The sequence below is a fragment of the Brienomyrus brachyistius genome, chromosome 24, assembly GCF_023856365.1.
Source record: "Brienomyrus brachyistius isolate T26 chromosome 24, BBRACH_0.4, whole genome shotgun sequence".
In the NCBI taxonomy this organism is placed as follows: domain Eukaryota; kingdom Metazoa; phylum Chordata; class Actinopteri; order Osteoglossiformes; family Mormyridae; genus Brienomyrus; species Brienomyrus brachyistius.
The window spans coordinates 6,105,881-6,124,372 of record NC_064556.1 but is presented as its reverse complement, the minus strand read 5'-3'; the positions used below and the strand labels follow the sequence as shown (position 1 = coordinate 6,124,372).

Genomic DNA, 18,492 nt, shown 5'->3' with positions numbered 1-18,492 from the left:
TAACAAGTAGCAAATGAAAATATTTCTTGTAAAACGTACTTGCTGTATTTCAATGTCAAACCTTTACCCCTCGTTAAGGTAATTCTAAGGTTACTGCTATTGTTTAAGAAGACATAGTTATGACAGTATCTGCTTGCGGTAAGAGGACTTGCGTAAATTCGTATTAATCCTTTGTTATTGGTCAGTTGAGAGCCTAATGGCCTTCTGAAGGACACTTATCCATACTGGGTAGGATAAGAAATCCTGAAATATGGGGGGAGGGGGGATCCAGACACACAGTACCCGTGCCATGTGATCTGACCCTGCGGCACCTTACCCGGGGGTGACCTCTCAGAAAGTTCGCAGCGTGCTCCAGTCTCACTAACGCTATTACGGTCACTTGGTTTTCTTTCCACCAGATGAATTTTGTCTGGTTGAGTGTCCTGCTCTTACTTCTTCAGTCTCCAGAATCCAACAGTCAGCGTTCGCACAGTTACTGGATCCTCAAGCCCAACGGTAATTTGTTTCCCGTTCTACTGTTTGCATATTCAAATGCAGCTACGCAAATGCCAGTGGTCTATTCAGCTACACCTTCCTTTGGCGCGCTGTCCGTCATTTGAACAGTATGTAAATAGTAAGAGCAGTGTTTGTGAAAACCCCATTTGCCCCCAGGTGTCATTATTGTTGTTGCTGTCGTTACTGCTGCTGCTGATGTCGATTACATTTTTTATGGAGCCGGGAGGCCGGGACTAAGGAGGCTGGATGCAAATAGACATTTTGTTTCTCTCCCCCCAGTGCTAGTGGTTGATATCAACCTGAACAGCAGTGCACAGACTCTGATCGAGTTAAAGTGCGGGGATGCCTTTGAGGGCCAGGAGATCTTCTGGAGGAACGAGGGTAGAGAGATAAGTCAGCGTGGGAACCGGGTGCGGGTCATCACTGAGGAGATGATCGGAGGGAACTACACGTGTCACGACCAAGCCGGGCAGCTCCTCAACCACACGCTGGTGCTGGTGCAGGTGGAGCGCTCGCAGCAGCGGAGGAGGATCCTGGACGGCGTGGGGACGTTGTGGGCCAGGAGCAAGAATGTCGCGGATGACAGAGGCATGTATTCGATGGCGCCGGTGACAAGAGATCAGGGGATGCTCTGTGGCACAGAGAAAGCCCGCCGTATGGTGACATCATCAAGGGTCTGGGGACGGCTTTGCATAAAAGAACAACGTGGCCGGGGGGGGGGAACTGGATCCATGGATTTTGGGATGGCGTCTCAATCAGCCAATAGCAGTGGGTCCTCACGACTGGAGTGGAGAACCACTGCCCAGACTGGCTCTCCATGGATCAGGTTCACCACCCCTGAACCAGGTCATATAGTCATGGTACCACCTACTTAAACACAGTGCAACATAGCTGTGTAATCCATACTAAACATATGCAACCCATCCACCCACTACCTCAAACTACTTGTCTTATTCAGGGTCACAGGGGGTCCAGAGCCTGTCCTTGAAGCTTTGAGTGCAACCCAGGATGGGGCTCCGACTCACACACCATTCACTCACACACCATTCACTCACACCTGCACACCTATGGGCAATTTGGTAACTCCAATTAACCTCAGCATGTTTTTGGACTTGGGGGAGAACCCCACAATAACAGGGGGAGAACATGCAGGCGGAGATGCAAACCCTTGTCCTTAAAGTGGGACAAGGGATACCCACTCTGCCACCCTGTCATCCACAAACTCTTTAGCAGAAAATAATAAATGACTGACCAGATAGGCCTGTAACACAAGATCACACTCCTGACCATGCTGACTGGCATCCTCGATATATAAATAGATGTGTAATTCATACGACGTGTCCTGGCTGTAAATAGATTTTAAATTTGGGGAAATGCTCTTGTATTTCATCTTCAAGGACCTCGGATTGGTAACGGAAGTTCACTCCTTTGTATTCTGATTTTTGTCCAGGCTACATTCAGTGCACGTCGAAGAACTACAGTGGGACGTTTCACTGCTCGTGGAGGTGGAGCGAAATGCGGAAAGGATCCGTGGTCTCGATCAGTGCCGTACGGTGGGTGTTGATCGATTTCTTTGCATTTTCATCTTTTACTATGGATTAGAGAAGGCGTTCCAATATTCAGTAGAATATAGCTGCAGCTGCCATAGATACGCCAAAGTGGAGGCGAAGGGGCAGTGAGCTGTTCCTGCGATCAGAAGGTTATTGGTTCAAGCCCCAGCCTCTGCAGAATAGCTACATGTCTGTGGGCCCTTGACTAAGGCCCTTAACTCCCCAGCTCCATGGGTGCCACACATTATCTGACTCTGTGCTGTGACACGTGAAAACGTAGGGGCAGTGAGCTGTGCCTGTGATCAGAAGGTTATTGGTTCAAGCCCCAGCCTCTGCAGAATAGCTACATGTCCGTGGGCCCTTGACTAAGGCCCACAATGTACTTGTGCAAATGGCAAATAAAGCTTGTTTTTAAGTTACGGTACAAAGGAATTCCAGACACATTATAGAAGGAACCCTTAATAATGAATCTGTAACTGATATATCACCTTCCAAATTACAGGTCTTCGAGTGTAAGTGACATCCTATGCTCCCTGGACAGTGACCAGTCTGGAGTCACATGTCTGGATGGCTTACATTGCCCCTATGCAGAAGAGGCGGATTACATCACCCTCACTGTGTACGTCAGATACTGGTACCGCGTGGAAAAATACTTCAGGCAGTTCTACATCACTGAAATAGGTGCGACTTGCTCTATACCACCCCCCCCCCCCCCATGCCCCCCCACCCCACCCTGCGACCATTTTTGCCTGGGCTGTGCAGTCGTTCATGTCGAGAGACGTGCATTTTCATCTCGGGCTTGATATCTGTGATACAAGGAACCATCTTCTGCTTAGATGCTGCAATCAGTGGATGACAAGCTTAAGAAAACATGTAAGACACGACTGATCGTGTACAACAGAGCACTACAATATCGACACCAAAGCCATCTATTCACTCCCCTAACTGAATTAGTCTTTCACTTGGTTTGACTTATCCTTCATTCAGGCAAATTGTGCCAGTCTCAGTATTCAGATGGGATCCTTGTTTAATGTCAGATCTGCTATGTACGCTCTAAGCTTGTCATCTGCATGCAAACACTCCTAACTGGAGTAACTTATCTCTGATTATACCAACTCTAGTTTGGAAACATTTAAATGTATAGTTTTTTTGTGGGCTAGTGCTGCCCTCTGTTGGCGGATTGGGGAAGTACCGAGTTTCGCTTTTCGTGGATCCGCTGTAATGAGTGACGTGTACATTCTGTGGCTGCATATACAAAGCTTGGCATTTAATGCTGTGCCGTTTCACTGCACCAGTGAAGCCCGATAGGATCACGGTTGAAAAGACCAGTGAAAGCACAGTGAACTGGACCTACCCCAGAACATGGAGTCTCCCCAGGTCTTATTTCCCCCTCACGTTTCAAGTTAAAGTGGTTCCGCAGAAGAAGCACTGTAACTACGAAGCAGGACCAGGCGAAGTGCAGGTAATGTCATCTGTAAGCGGGTTCCTGCCTATTAAACCGAAATGCCAGCCTTCAGACCCAATCCTGCACAGGTCCGGCTGGGCTTCTCTTGATCCCAGAATTTTAATGGGAGACTTTTTCCATTCCTCTTTCCCTATTCAGGTGAACCTTACAGAGGAACAAAGTTTCCCAGTTAATGACAGAAGGAAAAAAATCGCTTTCTGTATCAGAGCCCAAGACACGTTTACAAAATCTAGCTGGAGCGACTGGAGCAAGACCAAGTGAGTGAGACAGACAGACATACATGCACGCGCACACGCAAACATAGATGAGCCAACGCATTATAACCATCCCCCATGTGAAGTGAATGATGTTGATCAAGGCCTGAGATACGTTAGACTGTAGTTAACATGTTAGATGTGGAAGAAATGCACAGAAAGATGAGTGACTGACACGTAATTATGGTCAGACGACTATGCCTGACCATAATTATATAAATGTGCGTATATTAACATATATAAAGATAACAGACAAAATGCTTAACCATAAGAAAATATGGCTACTTTGTTCTGAAATTTTGCTCGATTGACAGGATGAAAAAAGCCGAAATGAAGACTGTAAGGAGAGGTAAGCATTTTTGTCTTTGATTGTAATGCATATTGTATTTTTATGCAATAGATAGTTAATTTAAATGAACTATGTTAGAGAATGGTGTTCTTTCTTGTTTTGACAGAGCGACTGAAGAAACCGAGGCATAAGCAATTATGACAAAGCTGATTTGGTTCCTTCGTGGTGTCAAGAAACAATGGACCAATTAAATATTTAAGCAATATATATATATATATATTTTAAACGGTATGCTAGGAGAGGTAAAGGATTTCCACGTGGTAATTTAATATTTATACATATGTTGGTATGCTGTTTGTGAAATGAAGTCATTGAATTGCTGTGTGTTGTGCAGACTAATAAAGATTCTCCGTGTCGTTTTGCTCTGTGTGAAATTAGCTTTAATAACAGCCTGAGAGCATTTAATTCAAACTTTTGTGAGTTTATTGTGTAGCCACTCTGATCTTGAGAGAATGTGGGAATTTCATCGCCACTTATTCTTCGTTTAAATATGTGATTAACAAAAAAAAAAAAAAAAAAAACACAAGGAGTCATCTTACAAATTAAACTAAGTGCTGTAGGGTGGGGAATTCATGAAGTGTTTTGCACCCCCCAGCCAAGAAGAGTTTAAATAATCGTTTCATTTTTTGTTACAATATAGAAGACTAGCTTTAAGAAAAAGTCTTATTTAGAATATGTTACGGGTATCTGGTGTGACACCAGGCAGCCACACATTGGGGAACATTCCAGAAGGATGCTATATGCAGCCAAAGGGAAATTGAGTTAAATGACAGTAGCAGGTTGTTCCTCGACGGAGCTGCCCAAGAACGACGGAACAGCTGAACTGGATGTCTTCTTCCGAGTCTGTTGAAGCCTACATCGGAACGTGTCTCAGCTCCCAGGGACCATTTGCTGCCCTTCATCACAAACTTGGACCCTGGTACCTTTTTAAGGAAAGCGCCAGAATGGTTTGTGACAAAATCAGTACATGTACCTTCTGCTCCTGAAATAAACTCTCTCACATTAGGGGGTTGGGGAAGGATTAGTTATTAATAAACACCTCATCATTTATGCAGACCTTCTGCTGCAGACTAGTGTTATGGTTGGCCGATCTATGGGAAACTGCTGGTTGGCCGGTTTTGTGCATCAGTTATGACACATGTGACAGACAGCTGTTATACAGAATGGGTTTTTTGACACTACGACGACCGTGAAATGTTACATAGACAATGCAGGACCGCACATGGCTTCTGACAAAGGAGAGTAAGCATTCTGCCTACACAGGAACCCAAGGTCAGACTGCTTCCCTTGCAAGACCAAACATATCTGGTGCATTGTAGGTAAAATTCAATTCATACACGTCAGAGCACCAATCACCTTATCCAAAATGGACGACAGAAGAACACCCTGGTCAGGACGTCAGGCTATTAATTCATATACACTATGGGTAATCTAGAGATGCCACTCGACCTGACATCTTGACGTTGGACTGCAGGAGGAACCGTACACAACACAGAGATACCACGCAAACTTACACACTCACACACCTTTTATTCGTCAAAAAAAAATGTTTATTTTATGACACCACTGGATACTCCATATCCAACACAAAAAAACTCCTCCATGATAGGTCATACAAACATTCAGGGTCCGATCTCATGCCATACTGCCCTAAGTGAGAGAAGGGAACTGGTGTGAATGTTTAATCAGACACAAACAAAAGAAAAGGATGTAAAAACCCTGTCCTTTCTATAAAAAAAAAACCTGTGTAAACCAAACGAACTTGCAAAAAAACAAAGAAACAAAAATATAAATCGTGCATCGTCATGCATGCGAAGGGTTTTATGCTGTCCAGAAATCTCAATGCCCCTCCTGCAGAAGCTGGGTGACGCGCTCGTTGTGGGAATTCCACAGAAGGAAGGTTTGGCAGTTACAGTGGGGATCCCCCAGCCCTCACTGCACGGCGTCTCGCGAGCTTCCACAGGCTGGAATAAGAGCACATGCAGCGTGCTGATGCTCTCGCCAAGTTCTCACTTTTTTGGCTTCCACGAGCTAACTAAACTGATTGGTGAATTTATTAGAACCTTAATTCAGAGTACTGACAGATACACCAGTCTTCAATACTTGTATCTTTCAAAGCACTACATTAAGATGTTTAAAGTGGCTTTTATCACTATAGTTAATTGAAAGCATTGTGGTAATAAGCTCCATTATCACCGGGTAAGAATACTGATATTTTGGCCATTGCAACCACCCTTTGCCTTCTGCGATAAATCAGATGATCTACACACTTTGCGATGTGCCCATTTCCCCATTTGATATCATTGGTCCGATGGCTCCAACAAGCTAGCTTCTTAGATTGAATTGCAGCACTGCAGACGATCATTTCATGACTTACTGTCCTTCTACATCGGTGCCACGTTAATTCATGTCACCACTTTATGTATTTAAAATGTATATATTGTAGGTCATTCCATAACATTTCACAAATAAAAAAAAAACACTGCATTTTATTTTGATATACTGCATAATTGTCTTAGGAGAAGATTTAAAAATAAATCAGTCACCACAGACATGACTCTCAATAGCGAATATCTTAGCGATATTACCCGTTAGAAGAGCAGGTTTTTCTAATCATGACTAAATTTCCACTAAAGAAAAGACACTACTTGACAAGTTAGCTCTCCAAATCACACTTCCACACACCTTCTAGAGAACAAAAACAAAAAAAACACACAGTTCGTACAGAAGAAACGGACTGGGTTTCGCGCGGCAGCTTCCCGGAGCGCTAACTTATTTCGGCTTTAGATAACATGCGGCAGCCCGTGCAGACCTGACCCCCACACTCAGGCCAAAGACGAATATAACAAACGTTATTTTTAAATTACGCATCTGCAGTGGAACGGAGCGGTAATGAGCTGCATTTTCACACCTCAGCTTCCTGGAGCGCTAAACTCAGAGGAGGAGGGGGGGGGAGAAAAAACACCTAACAACCGATTTTTAATAATTTTTTTTTTGCTTTACAATTTGCCAGACAGAACTCTCTCCTTAAAACTATTCATAGAATATTTACTCCATAAATGTCCAGAGGATCAGCAGCATATCGCGGGGACATTATACATTTCCCGGTGGTGAGGACATCACTCCAGACACACATCCATTTGTAAACTGGCGGTGAAGCACAGCGCACCAAACTCGACAACTGTTTCGCTTCTGGTACCATTAAGATTTTCAGAGGCAGCTTCAGCGGTTCAAAAGAAAGGCGTCTAGAGGAATGAAGGTTTGGACCTGAAATGCTAATATCTTTGACTGTGTGAGGCTGGGCTCTCTTTCAGGCGAAAGGTTTGCAAAGACTGCAGTCCTTCACGGGACTGTAACAAGCGGGCAGGGGCTCCGCGCCAACAGACCGGACCGGCACCAAGAAGCAAAATGCTGATGTAGAACAGAAGGTGACATGAAAGGAGAAGGTGCAAAGAGGAGTAAGGAAGGGATGATAGAGAGAGAGAGAGAGGGAGGAACAGACATAACAAGCTTAATGTCGACCAGCAGTAGTGTTTTGGCGTGACCTGCAGTGTCCTGTACTTCTCCGAATGGTCTTGCTCCCAGTTAGGGCTTTCTACTGGTTCTGCTTCTTCGAGAGGTACCTGCCAGAAACAGCAGGCAACAAATGGCAAATTATAATAAGGACTGGAATCCGCAGTTATTACAAGCAAAGGTCCTGCAAGGTCCTCGTCTAATTTGCCGACTCGTAGCTCTGTTCGTTAATAGCTGTTATCAGAGCCAGCCGACCAATCACGGAGTAGGTAACTAGATCCAGGGGTGATTCTAGGATTTATTTAAACTAGGGGATATAAGAAGGGCTATAATACACACATAAGGGCCAACCTTAATTTCATCCAATGATATGTTTGGAATTGCTGAGTGACAGGGAAGGGGGGCAATCAGCTTTTAGTAGGGGCGGGTGCCCCTATATGTGCCACTGACTTTAGCTACAGAAGATGCGTCTCCATTGGCTGTAGGCCTGACCAGTATGTGCTGCATTCTGGGAGATATCAGATGTGTGCGCACGTGTTCCGTAGTGAAGCTCACCTCGGCCTACGTACTACGGCATGCCTACCTTTCCCAGTGTTTGTGATTTAGGCCGGAGAAGTCCTCCAGTTTCGCGATTTCCTTGAGGTACTGGGACAGTTTGAAAAGCTCCCTGTCTTTCTCACGGTTTAGGTGTGCCTTCATAAATGGCCGGATCTGTCACGGGAAAATGGTGGAATAACCAGCCAATGACAACAACTGGGGAGAAGAGTGAGAGCTTGCAGGAGTTTTGCTTACACAGAAGAAGGGCAGAAGAAAAAAAAATTGTTGGTTCTCTCTCTGAACCAGTCAGAATGCAGGAGGTGGGTCCAAACTAGAGGAGGCAGGATCAAGATATCCGATTGGTTATTCCCACCTCCTCTACTTGCCAACAATCAACAATCTGATTTATTGTCTCCCTGAACCAATCATGTTTCTTTCTGCCCTCTGTTTGTGCAAGTAAAACCCCAAAGAGCAGTGAGAATGGCTGGAACTGGCACGGTACCTTTAATCCGTTCTGTGGGTTCATAAGGAAATTCCTACCGATGTCGTCAAACATGATGGTGTTCTTCTTGTTATAGAATGTGCCATATTTGCCCCAAATTACCCCCAGAGGCTTCACCTAAAAACGAAAAATTTTGGTAGACATTCTCAAATCATATCTGAACCACGTCTTCAAAGATTCTCGCCGCCACGGAGGCCGGACTGACCTCCACGACACCTCTCTTTGGCGTGTGCACAGTGATCATAGCCGCGCTGTCCAGCATGAAGGTGATCTTGTAGTTGGGGTTGTCCGTCACCCCAAGCTCCTGTGGGTAAGCAGTCAGACAGAACTAATCGCTTTCCGATCACGACCCAGCACTGCTCACAGTGCAGACTGTGAACTGTATGGGGAAGCCTTGTGGTTACAGACGGCGTTTTATTGTGACTTTACTGCATATTTAACTCGGCTATAAAATCAAGAACTGCAATTAGCAGACCAATTTAAAATCATACCAAATATACTCTTTAATTTTGGCCATCTTCGAAACCTGCTGGTGTCATAGACCTAAACAAGACACATACCAACAAGCTAACGGCCCTAAGCACACCCGGGGGTTATGCAAGTACTGAATTAGCCTGTGAACGAGCAAAGAGATGGAGCGCTGTGACCTGCCCCCCCGCCTAAACCATATAGAGCTGGGTTGGGATGAGTTGGACTGAAGAGTAGCCGACTTGTGCCCAGAACTTGTGGAAACTCCTGCCAGAACTGCTGGAGAAGCATTCCAGGGGGGCTACATCTGGAAGCTGGTTGAAAGGATGCCAGGAGTCTGCAGTGCTGTCATGGATACCGAATGGGGGCTATTTTCACCAATGGGGGCTATTCTGAAGAGTCAAAGTGTGCTTTTCCACCGGACCAGGTACCGCACTTTTGGTACTTTCTCTTTTCCGCTGAAATTTAAAAAGTATTTTGTTCGATACACTAGGACAGGATGCATACTGTGTATTATCCTAGTGATGCGATTTTTGTTGCAATAAACATTGGGCAAAAGCAAGAGAGAGTTTCATAAATTCCTCACAAGTCTGTCAAGGCGTGATTTACAGCAAGAATGACAACGACTGTCTCCAAGAACACATGCAGCGCTCATGCAAAAGCAGCAAAAGTCAACTTAGAGCAAAACTTAAATTCCTTGGGCTAAAACGTCCGTACAGAATTGAAAGCAAGACAAAGCTGATCTTAATCTAGATGACTAGCGACGTGACAACTGCGCGAGTATAACATACGACGTTGCTATTAATGTTATCATCCTGCCCAATAATATACTAGAATTCAGTACGAAATACCCCACCTTGCGCTGTGATGTCATTCAGCGTCAGTACCAGTGTGTATGCCAGTGGATAACCAAATCCTTGAAGTACCATATTTTTGGTAGTTTCTTGAAGTACGAAAAGTGCGGCACCTGTTGTAGTGGCAAAGCGTCCAAAATCTGAGAGAACCGTGATGGTGAGAACTTCTCTTGGTTGTTGTGATGTTTCACATGTTTCACTTCACTACCACACGACCTTTTACTATAAGATGAATAACTAGGAGAGACAAATGCATTACGACTAAAAGCTGATTTTTGTCTGGTAGTGTCATTACAGGCCGTCATGTCGCTCATGAATAACAGCCCCCTTAGATGCACTTACTTTCATTTTGGCGTCAATCCACTTCATGCTGGTGGCAGCTATTAAGAGAGAACAGCGGTGAACAGTGGAACCAGACTAAACTGAACGTGGAAGTAGAAGCAAGAGACACTGAGGATCATGACCCCGCCCCCCCCCATATACCAGACCGCAGTCTATGCACCGCAAACACTCACACCAGATGACAATGTCGTAGTCCTCGTACGCAGAGGTCAGAAACTCATGCAGGTACGGCCTCATCAGCTCCTGTCCTGTCTCGGCACAGGATTTGTGGTCTAAAATGGGCGGAGTGGAGGCAACAGAATCACAAGATTAAAAGAAAAGTCTTCATAAGCTCCCTGACTGACGGTGTGGAACAGTCTATTGTTTGATGCTTGCCAAAGGGAAATCAACCCCAACTGCATCAATAAATATTCAAACATAGCAGTCCGTACAGGTATTTAAAAATGAAATCGTTTAAGTGTATTAACCGTTTTAAGATCACTATTGAAGTATTAATGCATCGATTTTGCATTTTGATCATAAGTCCAAAACATAGTGCTGAGAGTGTGTACAGTAGTACGTTGGACATACAAGGGCATAGTTTACATGGTTGTACATTACATAAAATATTTATAGTAGAAATGACAAGACAATTTAACACGCAAAGTGTACAGTAAAGTATTGTTTTGTTATTGTTTGCTCAGACTAGAAGACTTATGGGTTGAGGTCGGGGGGGGGGGGGGGGGGGGGGTGGGGGCAAGTATTATTCATGAATTCACACATTTGTAAGGATCTTCAGAACATAACCCTTGCATATGTGAAGGAGTGACGACTTTTTCAGAGCCAAAATCCAAAGACAACCATGGCTATAAAATATTCATATTTTCTGCTAAAATGTGTCAATTTGAAATGTCAAGCTTAAGTAAAAATATACTGCATTTTTCATGTTAAAGGCAGGGATACTAGTCCACATCCAGCCCAGTCTTTCCAGACAGTGTAGTCCACATCCAGCCCAGTCTTACCAGACAGAGTGTAGTCCACATCCAGCCCAGTCTTACCAGACGGAGTGTAGTCCACATCCAGCCCAGTCTTACCAGACGGAGTGTAGTCCACATCCAGCCCAGTCTTACCAGACGGAGTGTAGTCCACATCCAGCCCAGTCTTACCAGACGGAGTGTAGTCCACATCCAGCCCAGTCTTACCAGACGGAGTGTAGTCCACATCCAGCCCAGTCTTACCAGACGGAGTGTAGTCCACATCCAGCCCAGTCTTTCCAGACAGTGTAGTCCACATCCAGCCCAGTCTTACCAGACAGTGTAGTCCACATCCAGCCCAGTCTTACCAAACAGAGTGTAGTCCACATCCAGCCCAGTCTTACCAAACAGAGTGTAGTCCACATCCAGCCCAGTCTTACCAGACAGAGTGTAGTCCACATCCAGCCCAGTCTTACCAAACAGAGTGTAGTCCACATCCAGCCCAGTCTTACCAAACAGAGTGTAGTCCACATCCAGCCCAGTCTTACCAGACGGAGTGTAGTCCACATCCAGCCCAGTCTTACCAGACGGAGTGTAGTCCACATCCAGCCCAGTCTTACCAGACGGAGTGTAGTCCACATCCAGCCAAGTCTTACCAGACGGAGTGTAGTCCACATCCAGCCCAGTCTTACCAGACAGAGTGTAGTCCACATCCAGCCCAGTCTTACCAGACAGTGTGTAGTCCACATCCAGCCCAGTCTTACCAGACGGAGTGTAGTCCACATCCAGCCCAGTCTTACCAGACGGAGTGTAGTCCACATCCAGCCCAGTCTTTCCAGACGGAGTGTAGTCCACATCCAGCCCAGTCTTTCCAGACGGAGTGTAGTCCACATCCAGCCCAGTCTTACCAGACAGAGTGTAGTCCACATCCAGCCCAGTCTTTCCAGACAGAGTGTAGTCCACATCCAGCCCAGTCTTTCCAGAGTGTAGTCCACATCCAGCCCAGTCTTTCCAGAGTGTAGTCCACATCCAGCCCAGTCTTTCCAGAGTGTAGTCCACATCCAGCCCAGTCTTTCCAGAGTGTAGTCCACATCCAGCCCAGTCTTTCCAGAGTGTAGTCCACATCCAGCCCAGTCTTACCAGACAGTGTAGTCCACATCCAGCCCAGTCTAACCAATCAGAGTGTAGTCCACATCCAGCCCAGTCTTACCAGACAGAGTGTAGTCCACATCCAGCCCAGTCTTACCAGACAGAGTGTAGTCCACATCCAGCCCAGTCTTACCAAACAGAGTGTAGTCCACATCCAGCCCAGTCTTACCAAACAGAGTGTAGTCCACATCCAGCCCAGTCTTACCAGACAGAGTGTAGTCCACATCCAGCCCAGTCTTACCAGACAGAGTGTAGTCCACATCCAGCCCAGTCTTACCAGACAGAGTGTAGTCCACATCCAGCCCAGTCTTACCAGACAGAGTGTAGTCCACATCCAGCCCAGTCTTACCAAACAGAGTGTAGTCCACATCCAGCCCAGTCTTACCAGACAGAGTGTAGTCCACATCCAGCCCAGTCTTACCAGACGGAGTGTAGTCCACATCCAGCCCAGTCTTACCAGACGGAGTGTAGTCCACATCCAGCCCAGTCTTACCAGACGGAGTGTAGTCCACATCCAGCCCAGTCTTACCAGACAGAGTGTAGTCCACATCCAGCCCAGTCTTACCAGACAGAGTGTAGTCCACATCCAGCCCAGTCTTACCAGACAGAGTGTAGTCCACATCCAGCCCAGTCTTACCAGACAGAGTGTAGTCCACATCCAGCCCAGTCTTACCAGACGGAGTGTAGTCCACATCCAGCCCAGTCTTACCAGACGGAGTGTAGTCCACATCCAGCCCAGTCTTACCAGACGGAGTGTAGTCCACATCCAGCCAAGTCTTACCAGACGGAGTGTAGTCCACATCCAGCCCAGTCTTACCAGACAGTGTGTAGTCCACATCCAGCCCAGTCTTACCAGACAGAGTGTAGTCCACATCCAGCCCAGTCTTTCCAGAGTGTAGTCTACATCCAGCCCAGTCTTACCAGACAGAGTGTAGTCCACATCCAGCCCAGTCTTTCCAGAGTGTAGTCCACATCCAGCCCAGTCTTTCCAGAGTGTAGTCCACATCCAGCCCAGTCTTTCCAGAGTGTAGTCCACATCCAGCCCAGTCTTACCAGACAGTGTAGTCCACATCCAGCCCAGTCTAACCAATCAGAGTGTAGTCCACATCCAGCCCAGTCTTACCAGACAGAGTGTAGTCCACATCCAGCCCAGTCTTACCAAACAGAGTGTAGTCCACATCCAGCCCAGTCTTACCAAACAGAGTGTAGTCCACATCCAGCCCAGTCTTACCAGACAGAGTGTAGTCCACATCCAGCCCAGTCTTACCAAACAGAGTGTAGTCCACATCCAGCCCAGTCTTACCAGACAGAGTGTAGTCCACATCCAGCCCAGTCTTACCAGACAGAGTGTAGTCCACATCCAGCCCAGTCTAACCAATCAGAGTGTAGTCCACATCCAGCCCAGTCTTACCAAACAGAGTATAGTCCACATCCAGCACCAGCAGTCTCTTGCCATCTCTTGGAGGGTTCAGCTCTTCAACCCTGTACTCTTTCACCCGACGGGCGATCTTTGCCAAGTTCTCTTCCCTGCAAACAAAACGACCAGGTGCCAGGTGTCAGTGGAGAAGCATCCAGTTTCCGATACATCCGCATTTCTCCTTGTTCGACGAAGAACTCAAGTCACAGTGCCAGGGACTGATGGAAGGTCCACGTCCTCAAACAGAATTGTGGGTCTGTGGTGGTGAGACTTAATGGCCCAATCCCAACGTCCCCCCTAAGGCCTAAACCCTGAACCCTCACAGACTTATTAGATGTCACCTGGTGAGTGATCGAGTGTGCGAGGCTGCAAGGGCTCAAATTGGCTTAAATAGGAATGAGACAGCAGATTGCAGCATCTCACATTCCCGTGACAACGTCAAAAACAATGGAATCAACTGTCTAATTTGAACGAGTTTCAGGTTCTTGCCTTACAGAGTGGACAAGAGGTAATTATCAAATAATTTTTTTTAAATACTTTTTTTTGTCAAAACAGCATCTTTAAGTAATAAGTAAAAGAAATAGTTTGTTTACAGTTTATACTTCCAGGCTTCCCCTGGTAATCCCGTCTGTCACGTCACAGCACTATGAACTGTGGGTAATCCCCGCAGGTGAAGTCTGCAAAAATGCAGATTTACGGAAAGTGTGCATAACGGGCTGTGAGAGAGCCCTCGTGCACTTGATGATTTGGCATTGGGACAGCCTTAAGCCCTAAAGGACTTAGTGGGAATGCATCTCAAAGTCGATGAATGTGGACATTGGGATCGGGCCCATTTTCCAGAAAAAGTGATATGAAGTGAAACTGGGTACACTAATCCAGGCATGAAAGGCCAGTCTGCAATACATTTTGCAGCTCAAGATTCAAGCACTTTATTGTCATTGTGTAACACAACAAAATTACCTTTACGAAAAACCCAAAGGAGCACTGACAAATACAAGATGAATATGATAGAAGCTAAAAACAATATAATCGTACAAATATATTTAGCTAAAACAAAGCGAGTCCAGGATGAGTGATTTCATTAATGTGTTTTTCACCAGCAAATTGCCAGGTTTAGTAGGTACATCTGAGCAGAGAAATCTGCAAACTGTGGTGTAGACCGACACTCCAGGACCAGAACTGGGGAGCCCTGATCGAGGCCAATACTGACCTGTTTTCTGCTTCGATGACCTCTTCCTCGATATCGAAATCGTTGACGACGTCATCGTTTTCCGGCGGAGGGGCCAAAACGTCTTCCTATGCAGGACAAAAAAAAACAGGCACTGGAGAGTCATTTTGGACAGAGAAACTCAAGTTCTGGGGTAGGAAGCCCTGATCCTGGAGAGCCGAATGCAGCAGCTACCCAGATGAGAGACCTGATAGGATGGAAAAGCTGCTGGGTAACATCAGCATGAAGTGGATCGACGCTGAAAGTAAGTGCATCTAAGGAAGTCTATTGTTTGTGAACAATGTGACAGTTTTTATATACAGTACCAGTCAAAAATGGCCGAAGTGGCTGGATGCGGCAGCAATCAGAAGGTCACTGGTTCGAATCCCGAGAATGCCAGGAGTGATCCTACTCCATTGGGCCCTTGAGTAAGGCCCTTAACCTGCAATTGCTACATCCTGGGTATGATGTTAATCCACATTCAGCCCTATAAGGGGGTCCTCCAACTTACAGGGAAAATTGGGGGGTTGGTGGCAGGACTGACACTCCAGCCACTGGAAAAAAAAACTCACACTGGTCCATTTGGACTAGTGCAGTGTTGAGGTATCACCCACTGCATGGCTGCACTCAGCTTTGTTGTGTGGTGGGTGTGGCAACGCACTGCGAATCAGTGCGCGCCCCCGTCGTACCTTACCAGTCGAAAATCAGCTTTTAATCCATCCGTCTTTGGCTTAGCTGTTATTGACCTTAAAAGCGTCGCTTACCCCTGCTCTAGTTTACTAAATTAAATCACCCAGAACCAAATAATAATCTAGAAGAAAGTATGATATGATTACAGGGTCACACAACAATATCGGTAACTGAATGTATCAGGGAAGAACTTGAAGGTATTAATGAAGAGCAGAAGATACTCACCAAGCTCTCCTCTCTGCTGCCCATCATCATGATCTTTGTGTTGGGCTTCAGCTTCAGGCTTCCCAGTTTGATATCATCCTCTGCTGGTTTGCCTGGGGGAAGACGAGTAAAAATGGGCGGCCCCACTGCACTGAGCATGCTCAGTCCATCCCTCAGAAGACAGACACCACACATTAAGTAAGGCACGGTCCCCATAAGCCTGTCATGGGAAATGGCAGAAGGGCAAACACAGACATGCTGAGTATCCTGTGCGCAATAACCCAGACTATGAGAGAAGCGCAAAGCATCTTCCACTCCCATCCATCCATCCACCCTTCTTCCACTTAGCCTGAAAAGGGCTGCACAGGGAGGCCTAATCTGAATCTCAGGAAAGCAGGGGAACAACGGGCTATTGGAGGATGGACACACACACACACACACACACACACACACACATATTCCTATCAATTTGGGGGCTCACTATTCATTTTTAAGGGCATAGCCCTAATCTCAACAATGACAACCTTAACCCCCAACCCTTTATAAATTTGAGGTTCATATTGTGGTGACCTGAACAATGTCCCCACAAGGTAAGATGTCCCTACAGTGTAGTATACACACATACGCACACAGATCGGAGATTGCGCCACCTCGCCCATCAGTATATGCCATTTTAGTAACGTCGTGTAATGCGTATTCGGGCATGCCTGGACCTTCGCCGCGTAGAAGCCGAATAGCGGTTAGCTTGGCGCACGCGGCGTAGCTCCCGCTTAAACATACCTTTCACTTTCAGGCCGAGGAGTTTCTGTCTCTCTGGCAACACGCCAGTCAGGGTCTTGATGGACTGCTTGAGATCCAACACGGTGTCCTCCTCGGACAAGGTGCTGATGAAGTATTCCTGGCCGCCCCACTTTATTATCACGGAGACGGACATCGCGCTGCGAGTCGCTGATCGGATGTAGAAGGCAAAGGAGGATTACAATCTAAACAGTGCCATTGCACGGGAAACACTGCGGTAAATTCACTGGATGTTGATGGTTTCAGATTTTAAGGCATAAATTCACATATTTTGAACAGGAAAACTTAAATATAAGCAAACCGCAATAACTGGGTTGCCAGCTCCCGTGCACCTGCTGTGACACACAATAAATCTTACGGAAAATCTTATTATTCCGTTATAAGCCTAATATTAACTACATCCAAAGCGCTGGGGTAGTTTGCAAAGCCTGCAGACTATTTACAAGGTAATAAAACTGTTACATGCATGGAAAAGCACGCGTGCAGACTTGTCTCGAGTTGAAAATCTCACTCCATCCAGCTGACCAAAGTTGCCAACTCTAGTATTACTCTGCCGAGTTACACTGGAGCACTTAATGTAATTAGTGCAATAGTGACATATTACTGACGGCGATACTACGTTGTGCCTGGTTTAATTCAGATAGGTGGAATATCCATCCATCTTCGAACCGCTTGTCGTGTGCAAGGTCGCTAAAGGGTGTGAGGTGGACTGGAAACCATCCCAACTAGCAAATCCACGTGAAGTTGTAATTCTGTCGTCTTTGCCTCATCTCTTTCCGACCTACGCCGTATATGACCCCCGAACGACCTGCAGCGCTACACTGCCCCCGTCCGAAGAGCCGAGTCGGGTGAATGGGCATCACAGCCAATCGGGTGCCGCGGATAACGCACTTAAATAAGAAGCGTAATAATAGACTGTCATTGCATGTATTTCACCCCCCCCCCCAATGAACATTTCCAAGACGCCATTCATTCGCGCCATGCTTTGAAATAATAAAACCCGCGATCAGAGAACACGACCTAGTAAATCTACATAACGACCAAAGCGGAATCAGCGTTACAAGTACAGCAGTAAGAAACAGATGCGTGCAATATCGTTGCTGGGCAGCCTTGTGGCTTTATGCGACCCCCCCATATTTCCCCGGGACTGCACCGTTCAGTTGAGGCCGTTGGTGCATTTACCCAGCAGATCGCGCCTTAAACTTCAAGCATGTATATAGACTCATACCGATGTATTCTGTTTTTCCCCCCCACTGGGCCTTTTTCTTTTCAGCAGAGCGGCGTGTGAAGCTGATAGAGAGACAGGGTACTGGGCTGGCGGTTTGAGCGATGCGATCCCATTCAGCGCGGGTTACTCCTTCCTGTCTCCCAGTGATGCCCCAGTTTGTTACCAAGCGCCGTCCCGCCTTCAGCTTCCGGTGCCAGAGGAAGTCGGGGACGCGTCGGTGCGCTGCCGCGCTTCTTTTACTTAAAAACAAATCTAGCAAATTTGCATCTCAGAAACCAGCTATTGCTACATTCAAGGCATACTTTAAATCATATTTTATTACATTAACATCCAGTAAAAATACAAAGCTGTGAAAACTCTCCATATGTGGTGAATTTGACTTATGTAAGGTATTATTATTTTATTGTAATCATATTCTCCTTTCTCACGTTCTTCCTAGAGCATTGTATTCCGTTTTTGTTTATTACTTCTTTACTCCGTGTTGATACAGTGAATCATGTCCTAAGTTGTTTGTAAA

General features: G+C 46.2%; 2 protein-coding genes across 4 annotated transcripts; one reads left to right on the top strand and one right to left on the bottom strand.

Annotated features, from left to right (window-relative positions):
- The first annotated feature begins 398 nt into the window (after nucleotides 1–398).
- On the top strand, nucleotides 399–4,551 carry LOC125719874 (interleukin-12 subunit beta-like). The gene is made up of 8 exons (XM_048994669.1): nucleotides 399–495; nucleotides 775–1,035; nucleotides 1,946–2,048; nucleotides 2,548–2,726; nucleotides 3,341–3,507; nucleotides 3,649–3,767; nucleotides 4,079–4,113; nucleotides 4,220–4,551. The coding sequence occupies exons 1-8, from the start codon at nucleotides 399–401 to the stop codon at nucleotides 4,252–4,254; spliced, it is 996 nt and encodes a 331-aa protein (XP_048850626.1). The 3' UTR covers nucleotides 4,255–4,551.
- Nucleotides 4,552–5,651: 1,100 nt separating this feature from the next.
- Nucleotides 5,652–18,152, bottom strand: ublcp1 (ubiquitin-like domain containing CTD phosphatase 1). 3 transcript variants are annotated; one of them, XR_007385387.1, is made up of 12 exons: nucleotides 17,976–18,111; nucleotides 16,730–16,897; nucleotides 15,971–16,062; nucleotides 15,059–15,144; nucleotides 13,843–13,958; nucleotides 10,503–10,601; nucleotides 10,330–10,367; nucleotides 8,871–8,969; nucleotides 8,666–8,782; nucleotides 8,210–8,337; nucleotides 7,659–7,736; nucleotides 5,652–6,077 (listed from the first exon to the last, which is right to left on the bottom strand). XR_007385387.1 is itself a non-coding variant. In XM_048995387.1 (11 exons), the coding sequence occupies exons 2-11, from the start codon at nucleotides 16,881–16,883 to the stop codon at nucleotides 7,709–7,711; spliced, it is 957 nt and encodes a 318-aa protein (XP_048851344.1). In that variant the 5' UTR covers nucleotides 16,884–16,897; nucleotides 17,976–18,152; the 3' UTR covers nucleotides 5,652–7,708. The 3 variants fall into 3 exon arrangements, 2 of the variants coding, with proteins under 2 accessions (XP_048851344.1, XP_048851343.1); XM_048995387.1 differs by having other exon boundaries at nucleotides 5,652–7,736; nucleotides 17,976–18,152; XM_048995386.1 differs by lacking the exon at nucleotides 17,976–18,111 and adding an exon at nucleotides 17,930–17,950 and having other exon boundaries at nucleotides 5,652–7,736.
- Between the last annotated feature and the right edge of the window lie 340 nt (nucleotides 18,153–18,492).